Source organism: Corapipo altera, unplaced genomic scaffold (assembly GCF_003945725.1).
Source record: "Corapipo altera isolate COAL_440 unplaced genomic scaffold, ASM394572v1 58, whole genome shotgun sequence".
Lineage (NCBI taxonomy): Eukaryota > Metazoa > Chordata > Aves > Passeriformes > Pipridae > Corapipo > Corapipo altera.
Window position 1 is genome coordinate 5,008,864 of NW_020884898.1, and position 15,596 is coordinate 5,024,459.

At 39.5% G+C, this 15,596-nt stretch overlaps 1 protein-coding gene across 1 annotated transcript in view; it reads left to right on the plus strand.

Moving 5' to 3' along the window:
• The window catches only part of ADAMTS5 (ADAM metallopeptidase with thrombospondin type 1 motif 5), a 46,951-nt gene that overhangs the window by 14,468 nt on the left and 16,887 nt on the right, over window positions 1–15,596 (plus strand). The window contains exon 3 of the mRNA XM_027648641.1: window positions 13,163–13,330. Within this exon, the coding sequence (XP_027504442.1) occupies window positions 13,163–13,330 (168 nt within the window). The remainder of the gene's footprint in view (window positions 1–13,162; window positions 13,331–15,596) is intronic.

Here is a 15,596-nt window from a genome sequence, read left to right on the forward strand (position 1 = left end):
AATAAAGATAGGGATGAGCAGTAAACATACATATTGTTACCTTCAATTCTGCACAAAGAAAATATAAACAAAAGTGAATTATTTTTAGTCATCTAGAAGAACATTTTTGAAAAAGAGCCATTTTCGTACCTAGACATTTACAGGAATCTGTAAAAACATTTTCAATGTAAAAAAGGCAGGAATTAAAATGAATACATAACTACCCTAATGGACTTAAAACCTTTAGTTTGAGGCTGGTTAAAATAACATCCTTTTTTTTTTTTCTCTTCACCAGAAGTTTTTAAGAAAGGAGGAGTGTCAGGTCACAGAATGATCTTTGTGTGTGTGTCCTGAAGTGGGAGAAGTTGAGAAAAAAAACACAGCTAAAATTGCTTGAGTACTTAAATTAAATCAAAGGTCAAAAAAGGATGAAAAATAGAAGTGTGGCATGGATACCCTTTAGTTAAGCACTTTGGGGAAAACCTTGCTTTATTTTAGTTGGAGACTAGATTTCTTCCTACAATCCAGAAATCTTAAAGTTCCCCCTGTCCTGTGGGCAGGGTGTAGCTTTAATTTTACAGCAGGCTTAGTCACTTGGTAGAATTCACATGGCAACATAAGTGATGCCCTGCAAGTCAGAGGGATGCTAAGGGCTCTAAGGTGTTCCTTTCTGTCAGTAGGAAGATCAGGGTGAGCCACAAGGTCAATCAGAGTCACTCTCTGCAGTTTTTTAAGTAACCCATCTCTGTGTGCATGTGGAGCAGATGCAGCATCATTAGGGTGGACTAGATCCACAGAATGGCTGTATGTCCTCATTTTAACTTCCAAGGGGACCTAAATGCTCGTGTTTCCTCTCTGAAGGACTGAAGAGCATTTTTCAGGATCACATTCTTTCTCTGGAAGGCAACCAAAGTCGATTGAACTGCCGCTCAACCAAACAGGACGATGCACAGCCCAGGGGCTCAGGTTGGATTCGTGCATAGGAAGCCAGAAAGCAGCCTGATACAGAGTAAAGTTTCTGTTGCTGGGGTGTCTACCACATTGTGTGTAAGATGTTTGTTTTATTTTATTTCTTTCAGATAAAATAGATGGATTTTAACCAGTGGTTTTTGAGGGGAAGAGTATGAATGAGTGGCAGTAACAGGCAAAATCTCCAAAGGTCTGTAAAGGAGAGCGCAGATGCAACCAAAGACATAGATGCAGTCAAATACTTAGTGCAACTGATTAGCTGACAATAAGAGGTGGAGATCTGTATATAAAGTTTGATGAGGTAGGAGCTGAATCTTGTCCTACTTGAATGTAGGGAAATCAGTAATAGTTTGTCTCCAATGTCAAATGCAAAAAATGAGGATAATACAGCAAAACCAGGAGGAAATCTTGCAACTTTGAATGTGATAATCCAGTTTCTCCTCAGAATAAAGGGAAGCACTGCTAATACTGTAAATGTTATATTTAAATCATAGCCTGTCAAGACATCCAACCACTAATAGTAAATCCATATATGGCTGTTTTTTAGCAAAGGACATGCTTCTATCAGGTTGGACAGCAGTAGCTTTGTTTTCACAAAAATAGTCTTCTGGATTCTTGCCTGAAATCATCAGTTCACGCTGTGGCATATGGATGCCTTTTTTTACTTTTAGCAGCTCCTTCAGCTACACCTCCATGGCTTTGCAGAGCTGTCTGAGCTAGCTTGGGCACAGTATGTAGGCATTCTCCAAGTCTTTGTTGTCATCAGCCTATTATCTGTAAAAAAATGATGTTGCCTTACTTCATGCACTTTTCTGCTTCATGGGGACATACGGAGAAAAGCATTGAAGAACTTATTATTGCTCATAATCTCAACATTTATTTTATGTTTTTCATAGGTCAGCACTAGCATATTGCTTCTCCATATACCCCTTATAAAATAACCATCAGGAAACAATAATAAGTAGATTCTCACTTCAGTACTCTGGACTTTGGGGTTGGAGATTTGTTGCTTTTACAGTGTTGAATTATAAGCCAACCTTTGCATCTCCTGAAGATAAGCATGATCCAACGTCACCAACAGATGCAGTCAGTTAGTTTGAAGTTAAAGTTTACATATTTTGTGATGGGATATTATCTGTGTTTAGTAGCCTGGTGTAGTATTTTGAGGTGCAGTCACAGTCAGAAGTTTCTACTGACTGGCTCCTCTTATGCTGGAATTTCACGTGCTTTTTGTTACAGACAGCCCATCACCCTAAACAGTTTGTTATCTACAAAAGCAAAATGAGAAGAGTTCAAGAGGACATAAGTGGAGCTACTGCTTGTTTTATCAGCTGGTCATTTCCCCAAATTGCAAAGGAAGTCACAAGGAAAGCCAAGGTTTAAAGTTGTCTCTTGAGTTTTGATCTAATCCTTAAATACAAAGGCATCCTTCCTGCAGTCTTCAAGTAGGCAAAGCTCCAGTTCAGTTCAATGAGCCTTACATGGGTCTAATAGCTTAAATTATATGTATCTTTGTTCTTTTCATCAGTCTTGAAAAACTTACTTTTTCAGAGGAGGCAATACAGAGAAAGCGCTGCCTTTCTGCTGAATGATAATGTCCATTTGACCTTTTGCAGTGTTCCTATTCCTCTGTTGCACAAACAGTCTGGCAGGCTATTACTCCTCCTGTCCTGAGTAATATGGTTTACTGATGTTCTTTCCAAGTATTTTATTTTTAGGATATAACTTCAGTATTGCTATGTGGAACTAATTAAACTTTTGTTCATTAGTTTTCTTTTATCTTTTACATGTGACTTTAGAGAAGGGAAGGCCAAAGGGGGGAATAAAAGCAGCCTTCAAATATGTTAAAAAAATCGTTGCGAAAATTTGCGTAATAAATTATTGTCTGTGTCCGTCTGGGACAGCACAAGGGGTAATGGCCTTAAATTGCAGCAAGGGAGATTTACTTTAAGCATTAGCCAAAATCATCTAACCAGGACAGTTAAGGGCAGAAATTAATTGCTTGGGGAAGCAGTGAAATCTCCATTACTCGAGTTTCACAGGAGCTGTCTGACTAAAACAGCTGTGGCTGAAGGGCCGGTGATCCTACCCTAGGGCAGAGGTATGCACAAGGTGCCTTTTCAAGGTCTCTGAGGAGCTTCGTTTTCTGTGGTTATGTGAAGTTATCACAACTTCCTCCACAGCCGTACTGTGTAATGCCTAAAATCAAGGAACTGTACAGAAACTAAAACTAGAAAATCACAGAATTGTAGAATGGTTTGGGTTGGAAGAGGCCTCAAAGACCATCTAGTTACACCTCCTCTTCCCAGGGAGACCTTTCACTAGACCAGGTTGCTGGGCAGATCCAACCTGACCTTGAACATTTCCAGGGATGGGGCAGCCACAGCTTCTCTGGGCAACCTGTTGCAGTGCCTCACCACTCTCACAGGGAAGAATTTCTTCCAAATACTGAATAACGTGTTTAATACCAAATCTTTTTCAGGATCTGCCACCACTGACGACAAAAGTGTCACAAACACCATTGGCAAAATGTAGTGCTTTATTAGAGAACATAATTTTCTGTAAAGAAGCCATTTTAGAAGCGAGGTATCACTCCTGGCATCTGTACTCTGGTGGTCACTGAAATATGTCAGAATACCATTTTGGTGAATTCTGAGTGGTTTGAAGCTATTTATTCAGCAACTGAGCCTGTGTTTGAGTTGCAGGATTCTGTGGAAAGAAGACCATGTCTAACCTATGTAAGGTTTATAGCAAACTACAATTCTGACCCTTCAGTAAAAAATTAAACTAGGAACAATGTGTATGATAATTCCATGGTAGTCTTGCTTTTGATGTCCATAGAACAGTCAAAAAATGCTCCCATTCCATATTTTACCACATGTGCTCATTTTGTGTACACTCAAGAGTAACTAAATACAGTAATCTTTTCTTTTCCACTGCTGAACATGTAGCCCTTTGATTTCAAGGCTGTCAAGATAAAGCAGATAAAGACAAGCTTCAGACTTGACAGCTACAAATCTTTTGTAGCCTTTCATTTCAAGGGGGATGCATTGCCAAGGGCACAGAATCTCATAGCCACATGAAAAAATGGTGAAGGCTGTCTGACTCTTGTATTATGTTTCCTTCATGACAGATGAAGTTTAGGCAAATATCCAGGTAATCATAATTAGGCAGATTTGCTTTCTTAAAACAACAAAAAAGGGGAGAGAGTACACTTATCCAAGTCTTCTCTGATGACATATATCAGGGCAATTGTTTGATTCCTTCTCTTTGAACCTTTTTCAGACTTCTGTATTAACTTCTGCTTGCAAAAGCTCTTGAATTAAGCCTTCATGAACATCTCCCCTTTGATTAAGAGAAAAGATGAGCAGTCAAAGATAAGCCTTCACAAGAGGTGCTGATAGGGCAGAAAATTGAGCTGATCCTTCAAAAAGCAAACATCAGCTGTATAAAAGGTTGCTGGTTAAAATTTTGAATAAAAATTCTTGGTTTACCCAACAATATTTTTATTAACTTCTAATATTATATAAAATATATAATTATTCCACCTGGAGCAGATGTGGTGCTTATAGCAGACCTTATTTGGTGAAGGTGAGGCAGTTCATATGGAGAGGTGAAAGGGGTAAATTGATATCCTGTAGAAAAATATAATCCTCAGATTCTGAATATGCCTGAGCTCTTTTTTATCTACCATGTGCTTTTAAGTCTGAGTGGACTGGGGATCTCTGCCTTCATAATGCCTGTGAGGTGGTCCTGACAGAGCAGTGAGGAGGTGGAGGGCCAGATTCTCAACCAGAGGCTTCAGGAAGTGACTCAGAGCACTAACATTGCCTAAGTTTCCAGAGGTTTTCTGGAGTTGTGCTGATCTCTGTGTACATGTAACCTCATGAAGAATTAGACTAAACAGACACCATGCTTTGAGAAGCTGCTATAGATCCTGAACATTGTAACTTAAAGCCAGATATGTAGAGTGGAATATCAGTATCTCTGCAACCACAAAGGAGTTGAGAATCAAACATATTTTGTCTAATGTTTCAGAACAGTCGGTATCAAAAAATATTTCAAGGACATGGTTTAGCGGTGGACTTGGCAGTGTTAAGTTTATGGTTGTACTCAATGGTCTTAAGGGTCTTTTCCAACCTAAGTGATTCTATGATCCTAAAGCAAGTTCTATGTTCAGCTTGGACCCCCAGTCTTCCAGGCTGCAGGGTGAAGTAGGGACTGCTTTCCTCCTTGGCAGGTAGCTCCTACCCGTATGATCATGTAGTTTTTGTGGGCAAGGTACTTCTGGTACAGAAAGGAAGGCAGAATTACCTAATAAACAGGGAGCAGGCAATGCAATTTTTACATTTTTGCACTGTGTACCCTCCTGGAGTTCATTCATTTACCATGAGCTGCGATGAATTATATTGTTTGCGAGTTACTCGGAGTTGAACAGATGTGAAATAGGTGTCACCATCTCCCACTTTTTCACTGAAATTAATATTTATCTTCTACATGCCCCATTAATTAGTGCAGTAGAGGTAGTGTGGACCTCCAAGACCGCATGTTTTTAATGATTATTTGTGTCTATGTGGGCATAGTGGTCTCTGATTGCTTTGACTGCATTGCCTGGCCAGAATTTTGCTTGCAAATTGCCTGTCTGACGGGGTGATGTATCTCTGATCTCCCACAGAAGTCTGTTATAACAAGCCTTTTAAACCCGAGTTTGTTTTGTGTAAAGTCTGCAGTGCTGGTGTATGAATGTCTGATTGTGGCTTGGTTTTATGTCTGCTCCTGAGAAGAAGCTGCACTTCATACTATTGTTTCATTTAGTCTGAAGAACTCTTTTAAGCCAGAAATATTAAAAACTGCCTCTGGGCTGGTGATTTAAAAGAAAGTTATTTTTTTATTCTTTTTTCTTTCATAAATGATTGATAGCAGTCAAAGAAAAGAAAATTGGGAGGAAAGTTCAAGGATGAAGAAAGAGGAATAGCCAGTTTTATATTCTATCCAATTTTTTGTAAGCTTGTGTAATTCAAATTGCTTCTATTTTATTAAAAAAAACTTTATTAATTGTTATTGCTTACGTCCATCATTTTTATGCAAAATTCCCATGAATTCAAGAGGATTTGTAAGTTATATATCAATATGAAGTTCTTAATAAGGCATCATGTACTGACACAAGTTAGAAAAACAGTACATATGAAAAGACGTGGTTTTATTTTGAAAGAGTTACCACATGCAATCTTTGTTTACCAAAGGAGAGAGTGGGAGGCTAATGCAGAAGGTATGGGCTGGTGATTAGACCAAGGAATGTTGAGCCAGAGCTTCCTGAGTCCTGATCCCATGAGAGCCAGTGACTCACTGGGTAACCTTGGGCAAATCACTTGACCTGCTTTTGTACCCGAGTCATCCCAACTGAAAATTAGGGGAAAGGCATGACCTCACTGGAAGACACATGCTTCACCAGAGTTGAGCTTTTCTAAGAAAACAAATTACAATGCCTGCAGCATTTTTTAGCATGTTGTGTCACTTTGCATGTGTCCAGTGGTCAAATTGAGTGCAAGAGCTTACTTTGACAAGTAAGTGACTCTGTTCACTTCAAGCACTAGAGATCAATGTATGTCCATAAACAAGACTGTTGGCTTTTTTTCAGGAGAGCCACCATGATTTGTGCTGTAGCAAAAGCTAGGGATTGCTTGCTGTACATTGTGGACACCTTGTTTTCTTGCTTCTTATGCTTGAGATACAAGGGAAAAATGAATGAGATTAGAGTAATTTTGCATGCTTTTCACTCAGAGAACCTCTGCAGATAGTCTAGAACTATATATTAAGAAAAATCAGAAATATCCAAACTTCAGGAAGCATTTGGACAACACTCTCAGGGCCATGGTGTGAATCTTGGGTCTGTCCTGTGCAGGGCCAGGAGCTGGACTTCGATGATCCTTGTGGGTCCCTTCCAGCTCAGCATATTTTGTGATTCTGTAATTCTGTTTTGCTTCCCACTTCATTTGGAATAAGACAGCTGCAGTCCAGTGTGCTCCACCACACATTCAACTCCTGATTTCCCTGCAGAGCTCTTTGTGTCCTGATCCTTAGAGAGGATCAAAGTTTTAGCCAATATGTCATAATTGCTTTGGGGTATTCCCACCTTTATGTTAGGAATATATACCCTGTTCCTACAAGGCATAGGAATTTTTTTTGAACCCATTGCGGGTATTATTTCCTGTTGGGCTGTAGCAGGTGTTGGCCCTCAGTAGTATTGGGGTAGGGAAACCTGTGCAGTTCAAGGCCCACAATCAGCAATGCAGACAGTGCAGGTGAACTGGGATCCAGAGACTATTGGCTGCTATTGGCTCCTCTTGCTCCTCTTGCTTCAGAATCTAAACTGGCTGAGCCATGCCAAGAGCCCCTTGCAGGTGGTGTTCCAAAATATACTCCTGTCCAAAGAACGCAGGTTGCTGTCATACCACTGCCAGCAGTTTACTGAAATAGTTACACTTTGTCTCCCCTCAAGGAAGAGAAAGAAGGCTGTGAGGAAAGGGTATCAGTACATTTAGGTGGTTGGTCTTTTTTCAGCTTCACAATTCACAAGAAGGCTAACTCCCCTTCCATGAGGGCAAACCCTGCTTCCTCACCATCTGTTTCTTTCACCATTTTGTGCATTCCTACAGCATAACTTAACTAAACACCATCCTGCTGGTAAAATTATATTATGTCATTTTCACTCAGTGGGAACTGTCAACACCAGTAAGATGCTTCATTAAGTAGAAAACATCAGATGATCTACTAACCCATTCTCAATCAGTCATCATTTTACACAGCTGCTGGGAGCCCTTTCTTTTTTTTTCAATAGCCTGGTTTGACGTTCATAGTAGTACAAAATGGTGTGGTGCTAAAATTGGCACTGTTTTTAAAAGCCTTCTTTATAAGATTTGTATTCCTTAAATCTTGCTTTTGTCCAAAGCTTTCTCTGGAGTTCTGCTGACATACAGGAAGGATCACTTGAAGGATCACCTGTAACCTTTTCACTCAGGTTTTTATGAAAGGGAGCACCCCACCAGTAAATGCCAGAAACTCCCCTAATGTCCTGAGCAATATGTGATAATACCAACACGTTCACGCATGCAAGGGGTGGGGGGGACTGACTTTTTGAAGTAGGAAGGGAAGCGTCCCTTCTTTAATTTTGGGATGCAAAAGGACAAAGGGCACAGGTGTTGAAGTATTTTGTTGTTCTCACTTCTGTACTAAAAAGAGCATAACTTAGCTAGGCAGTAGAGATTGCAGAACCCTGTGATATTTTGAATTTTGATTCCTTTTAATGAAAGGCAAAACCAGCTTTAAGCATCATTGGAAGTTTGTCCTATGCTTTAATTACTTTTAAGTCTGGTCAGAATGCCTTAAAAGGCGAAGTTAGGACAGAGGGAAATTAAGATTGGGATAAGAATTCAGATTTTTAGTTTCCATAAAATCCGTTGAAATTTGCATTCATAGTGTTTGTAAGTATGCATACAAAGTTAACTGGCAAATCATTTTAACTGGCAAATCAGTATGGAGAGCTAAAATCCATATATTTAATGCTATAAACAGCTAACGTCACCGGTGGCTAATTTAGAAGTTCAAAAACTGACAATCAGGATTATGTATTATTTCTTACTGCTTCTTTCCTTGTCAAGATTTTTTTTTTAAATTATTTTTGAAAATTTTAAACATAACAAGAGAGATTCACAAATACTTTGAGAAGCGTCTCCTCAAAAAGCTGAAGTCTGCCAAGTAAGTGTCTTAGTTCTCGTCATGCATTAGAACAATGGCCTGATTTAATATGACAGAGTAGACGCCGTTAATGAGGTGTGTCCTCAGCTCACCCCATTTACCACTGTAAAGTATAGAAGTTATGCTGCACTCCAATTAAAGGTGAAGCCAGTAGCTTGACACTTTCCAGAAGATGACCCTGTTTCAGATTCCTGTGCTTTTGCCAAAGTATTTGGGATGAAATGTTCTGTGCTGAATAGTCTCCTGAGAAGCATTTAATTCTATTTATTTACTCTGAACTTCTCCACAGAGACTGTCCAGCCTTTTCTGAGAGGGAGACTTAAATTCTAATCATGTTAAGAAAAAATTTTCAATCACTCTGCTCAAAGTGAAGAGCTTGAAATTTGGCAGCAAGCTTCCTCTAATCTGAAGGATATTTTTTTCTGTGTGAAGGAGAAAAAAAGAAAGGAAGGAGTAGAATTTCAGTCCACAATTCAGTGGTTTTATTCTCTGCAGAGTCAGTGTGTCTCTCAGAGCTGAGAGAGAAGAAAACTAAACTGTCTTCAGGACGGGAAGATGGAGCAAGCTAAAGCAAAATGTACTGCCTGGCCTGCTCCAGGGGCATTCACATTGCTTGGCTGTAGGGTTTCCATAGTTTGATGTGGTGTGACCACATTGCTCTGACAGTAGGTAGTCTGAGCTGAAATTGCTTACAAATTGCACTGCAGGAGGAGCCAGGGCTGAAAAACACATGAAGAAAAAGGCAAAGAGGCCCTTTCAGAATGTCCCAGGTAGCAGAGAAACTCAGAGGTGCTCAAGTTGTGCGTTGGAAGCATCGGCATTAATGGGGCTGTGAATATGTGCATTGCATTGTCTTTTAATTATGTACTCACATGGAGTGTCCTTCACATAAAATGAACAGTTCCGAAAGGTGAAGTACAGTTATGCAAGAAAGGGATTCATATAGAGAGCAAAACTGTATCTTAAATGGGTGGAGTCTTGAAGAGTGGTGTCACAGGCTGGTAAATAGAGGTTAAGAAACTTGAATTCTGCCCTACAAGACTGAATGCTTCATAGCACAAAGTTTTGGGTAGTTCTCAGTGGTGCTATAAAATGTTGAGCACTTTGAAAAATTAAGTTCTCGAGTTGCTGGTTTGCACTCAGCTGTCATTCATATCCTACACTGAACATGTGTTGTGTACCATGTGATGTTATTCAGCCAAACTCTTAGATCAATTCTCCAGCTTTTTTTATTCACCCAAAATGTTTACTACCAAGCCAATGACTTAGAAATGAAACTCCTTTTCCACTGAGAGAGCCTCATTACCTTATTTCACAAGCATGCTGCAATGAAGTAATTTCTACAACTATGAGCACTCTTGGGACAGTAAATACAAAAGCATTCTTCCTGCAACCTTTGAGCATACAAATTGTCTCAGAGAAGATTGCTCTAGTGAGGCTTAAGTCTAACCAGCGTGGCATTTTCTTGCTGGCTGGGCTAATTTTTAGCAAATATTTCTATTCGGTTGAGTGGTAGTTGTGCATATTGAAGAGAATGGATTCAAGTTAAATACAAGACAGTGGCTGAAACTCCTGAACAGCTCTGAAAAGCAGTGTGGTCCTGATTTAAATGTGGGGCTGTGCTGCATATTGAGGGGTCCATCAACAAAAGCCAGGGGATAGGCCTGAAGCCCTGTCCTGCTAGGGTTAGCAGAACACTGGTGAAACGTGCTAACAAGGAGTTATGAAATGTCAGCAGAAAATGGTTCTAGTTATATTACTACTAGGCATATGTTGAGGTTCACTAACCTGTCAGTTCTGCCCACAGTTCTCAGCTGTGAGGTGTGACCTGGTGCTCCTCAGTGCATTAGCAAGCTCAGAGATAACACAGCATAGAACAGCAACCAAAAGTAACATCAACTTTGCGTTTCCTGAAGACGCTCCTTGTCAGTGTCTAGGACTTTGGCAAAGTCAGAGGCAGTCCTCCTTGGCACAGTAGCTGCTGATGCATCAAACCCTCACTCAGCCTGTGACACTTCCACAGAATTTGCTCTGTAGGTTAGAAGTAATGCACTGATTATTTGGTTACTCTTGTCAGAGAAATCTATCAATCCAGAGAAATGAAGTGAAATAATAATGTTAGTAGTAAATTATTTTGCTCAACACCAGCATTTGTCTTAAATAAAACAAAGTTTCTGTCATCTCTTCAGAGCACATCTTTATGTAGTGCTCTATCAGATTGAAGCTCGACATGTACCTACTGATACTCAACTGTGTCTCAGTGCAGTATAAAAATAGCATTATCTGTCCATATACAGTAAGTATTGCCAAAGGAAGGTGGGTTATCTGAAAAAAATAAGCCCAAATCTTGCATATAAAACACACCAGAAACTAGATGTGCCTTTGGTGTGAAAGTTTGATTCGTTATGTTTTTGCAGCAATGTACTTGTGATGTAGTATTGCAGTAGCAGTTAGCAACAGGAGTAACAGGGCAAAAAGTATGAACTCCCATCAGTGTTAACTCAGGTTCCTTGAATAAATTCTTACTAACATTTATTAGGCATTACAGGACAATTTGTTCAAAATACCAGCTCTCTTTGAATGATGTTGGTAAATGTGTGCACATGAGGGGAAGAGAGAAAAAAAGATAAATGCCCTCTTCATTCTCCTTCCCACTTCCCCTCCAGTGGGGATTCAGTAGCTGCAGAAGACAGATTGGCTTTTCTCAGTCCTCACTGCTACAACTGGGAGTGATAGATCAAGGTCCTCTTGTCACTTTTCCTGTGGCTCTATCCTTTGGTCAGGAACCCAGCGTCTGAGTAAAGGCTGCCAGATGATACCTTGGCTTCTTTCATGGGATAGAAACCCTGATTTCTGACCTCCTGTAACCTTAACACAGACTTCTCATCTGACAGCTACTTTTGTAATCGCAGATACAGCTCAGCAGTGAGTACTGCCTGCATCTCTTTCCTCTTGACTTCTCCCCCAAAGCAGATGAAAACAACATAACAGCAAGTTTATAGAAGGAAAATGGGTAGAATTTGCTGATTTTATTCTTTTCCAGTCTGTACTGTACTTTTTACTATTATTGTTACTATTGTCATGCCTATGATTAAGGATATCAGAATATTTATCCTGCCATCAAGTGTCCCTTGTGTCACCTTACAGCTAGTCCACAGCAGTTATACCAAAACATGAAGCTGATGGTACATACAAGGCTTGTAGTTATTGCAGAATAGTACAGTGTGTGTCTTTCAGGGCATCAGGTTTATTTCTCTACAGTGGCTTTGAAGTGTGGTCTTTGTCCTTATTATTAAAGGGCTCTTGGTCTAGCCCTGGATGTCAGATTAATCATGTCCTGGCCTAGGTTGAAGACTGTGAGCTTGAGCTCTCTGCAATTTTATTCCTATTCATTCTTCTACCTCTTGGGTAGTAAGTTGGCTGCAAAATGATCTAGTGCAGGCATGGAAGTTAAAGCTACACTTGATGTTTGCAGAGGGAACAGGGTGCGTTATCTACAGACTATTATTGTTGCCCAGAGAGGGGAGAAGATGGGGGTCACTAATCTACAGGAAGGGTTCAGAGAATCACAGAATAACCTGAGTTGGAAGGGACCCCGAAGGACCATCAAAGTCCAGCTCCTGACCCTGCACAGAGCAGGGTCCCATCATGTGCCTGAGAGCATTGTCTAAACACTTCTTGAGCTCTGTCGGCTTGGGGCTGTCACACTTAAGAGGAGCTCACATAGCACTGGACTGAACTCCCCTGGAACATAAAGGATTTTTGAAAGTTCCGTCGTGTGCTGCTTTATGCACACATTATTTTGTGTTCTGAAGTATAAATATCCAGTACCATGTGCATTTAAAAGTAAAACCCAGCAAAACTAGAACCCTAATCAAAACAAACTAAAAAAACCACAAAACAAGACTCTACATGAAAGAGGCTGAAAACATTATTCAAATGGCTTATGTATTTGATATTATAAAGGGTACTTGCACTTAAGCAAGGTGTGCACTTTAAGAATTTATATAGAGGTTGTTTGGTTGCATCATAAATACTTTGGTTTTTGTCTGTTTTAAAAGATGTTGTAGCACCTTCCTAGGCAATTGCAGAATGCCTTTACAGAGTAAAGTATTAGTCTTTCTTGCAGAAGATGATTTGGAAAAACAGTAAGGGCTAAATTGTTGACTAATATAATTGAGTACAGTTCTTTTTACCCTCCATCAGGTTTCCACCAGTTAGTTCAATGACATGTCAGCTGATGGCATTACTTCTTTCCTATATGTAATGGTGCAAACTGTCACAGCTTTTTTGTTTTTTTCTTTAGGCAGAGATACCACACTTCAAGTGTCCTGCTTTGGGCTGCTCTTTAAAATTTGAGGATGAATTATACAATTCATTTTGCCATGACTGTGAGCTCCAGCTGGTAAATTCTGTTACAGATAGTAATATAATTTTTTTATTTGTTTCATATCTATAGGGCACTTGCTTGGACTTTCCCATGATGACTCCAAATTTTGTGAGGAGAACTTTGGCTCCATGGAAGACAAGCGCCTGATGTCCTCCATTCTGACCAGCATTGATGCTTCAAAACCCTGGTCCAAATGCACTTCAGCAACTATTACAGAATTTTTTGATGATGGTCATGGTATGTATTATCACACCTTGTGTCAGCTACATGTTAGTTTTTGCTGTGATCTGTTTTTTAAATAAGAACATTTTATGGCAGCTTGTTCCTTCCCTGGTCATCTTCAGGACTATCTTGGAAGCGATTGCAAAGCTAGGCAACAATCTAAAGGCCTGACAGAGTCTCACCCTTCCTCCAATGGTTCAAATGCAAGAGAAAAGAAAGAGTTGGTGGAGTATACGTTGGCAATACTGTGGTTTGGAAAATTGAGAGGTTTATTTAAAAGCATGAAATTAGTCTTGTCTTCCAAAATGCCACAGATATGAGCTCAGAGGGGTCCTTTAAACAAAGGGCACAAGGAAAGGGCTTTTTTCTCACAGAAATTAAAGTGGGTGATATGGTCTACCTAGAGTTAGCTCTTGTTACCATTAATGTCATTTATTATGTTTATAATGCTGTTATGTTTATTACATTTATTACATTTATAATGCCATTGTATTTACTATGTAAATACAGACTCCTCTGTGCTATATATGGTAAAAGGTAACTTCTGCCCCGGGAGCTTACCTTCCAAAGTCATGTAACTATTATTTGTTAAATATGAAATTTACCTCTTGGAGAATAAGTATAAAACTTTCATTTTCCAAAGGTAGAAATAAAAAAGCATAGTCTTCACTCTTTAATGAGTTTTAAAGTCTTCAGTATGCTCCCAAAGCAACAGCAGTTCTTAAATAAACCACTGAAATTCCAAAATGCTGAGATAAAAATGACATAATTGAGTGAATATATCAAGTTGTTATGGTAACTGAAATGCTTATGGATAAAAACCATGGTATGTCTGCTATATGTAAAGGTTTGCTCTTAAATATTTTGTCGACTAATTTCAGTGCTCCCTGAAATATTTTCTCCCATTTTTCTTGATTGGAGAATGACTTAATTTTTTCTCTCAATTTTATTAGATCCATTAATCTGTACTGTCCTGTTTTATGGTCCATATTGCTCTGGCAGTGACTTAATATTACTGAATTAGTTTCCACATACAAAGAGAACTTTCCCTTTTGAGTTTAGTTACTGAGGTACAGTGCAGTCCACTGGGGTAAAAAAAGGGACTTCTCTTACCATGCATAAATAACCTCTTAGAGAGCAAAAGGAACTCTGAACTACTTCTCCTCTTCTGTTCCTCTCCTGCTGCAGGCGAGTAGAAAGGTTGTATTTTTCCTTTTTCTTATTTTTTTTTGTGACCTGAGTTGTTCTCCTTACTGTGCCTCCAGTGAGCTCTTTCTCCAGCAGTAAGCAAGCAAAGAAAGCATTTCTCCCACCCACCTTACCTTTGGCTTGTTTCTATCTGGAGGATGCTTGAAATTTGGACTCTTATTCATGAGTTGGGCCCAGTCTCAATATCGAAGTAAGGTGGGCCTGTAACAATCTGTCCTGCAGGTTTAACAGTGTATCTCTGCCAGTTCTTTCATGTACAAATAGGCAAGAGCTTCACATCCTTCAGAGCTGCATTATGGTCTCCTTGTTCATCATGAGTGCTGAGTTGCTGCACAAAAAGTTTGGCATTCCTCAGCTGCTGACACTTTCCCTTGAATCATGGAATCATGGAATGGTTTGGGTTGGAAGGGACCTTAAAGATATGTAATTCCAACCACCTGCCGTGGGCAGGGACACCTTCCACCCACCCAATTTTTCACAATGTCATATGTTCTTTGCTGCATGTAAAGGGCTTACAGTCTGTCAGTCTGTTAAGGAATGGGTTAGGGTATATTGCCTTTTTGAAAACTCATGAGTAGTTATCACTCAGGTATGTAGTCTTAAATAAGAGTTATTGAACCTCTCATCACAGAGTTCCCATAGTCCTCACAGAATTAATGTTGTTACTGATTGATGTGATTTCAAATACACAGTGTTTAGGAAATCTTTTTTCTTGATAGATCAGCCCTTCAGGGACCTTTTGTGAGTAACAGTCTTCTTTTCTGTTGAAATTTATAATTTTACAGCTATTTATTTTAAATCAGAGATCAGTCTTAACAGAATGCAAACGCTATTCATGAAGTAAAAGTGGAAGTCAGTGATTTAAACTGCACTTTCTTCAAATTATTGTGCTTGAAAGGACATGCATTATTTTTGGAACGGTTCTTCTTGTTTTATTTTCATCTTTCAGACAGTGAATTAATCCGTAGCTCCATAATTCCCATTTGTAGTGCACTGAGTGTATCAGAAACCACAGGAGCCTATTAGAGCAATGCTGTCTATCAGCTTTGGGCTGATAATGGAACAGGGCAAA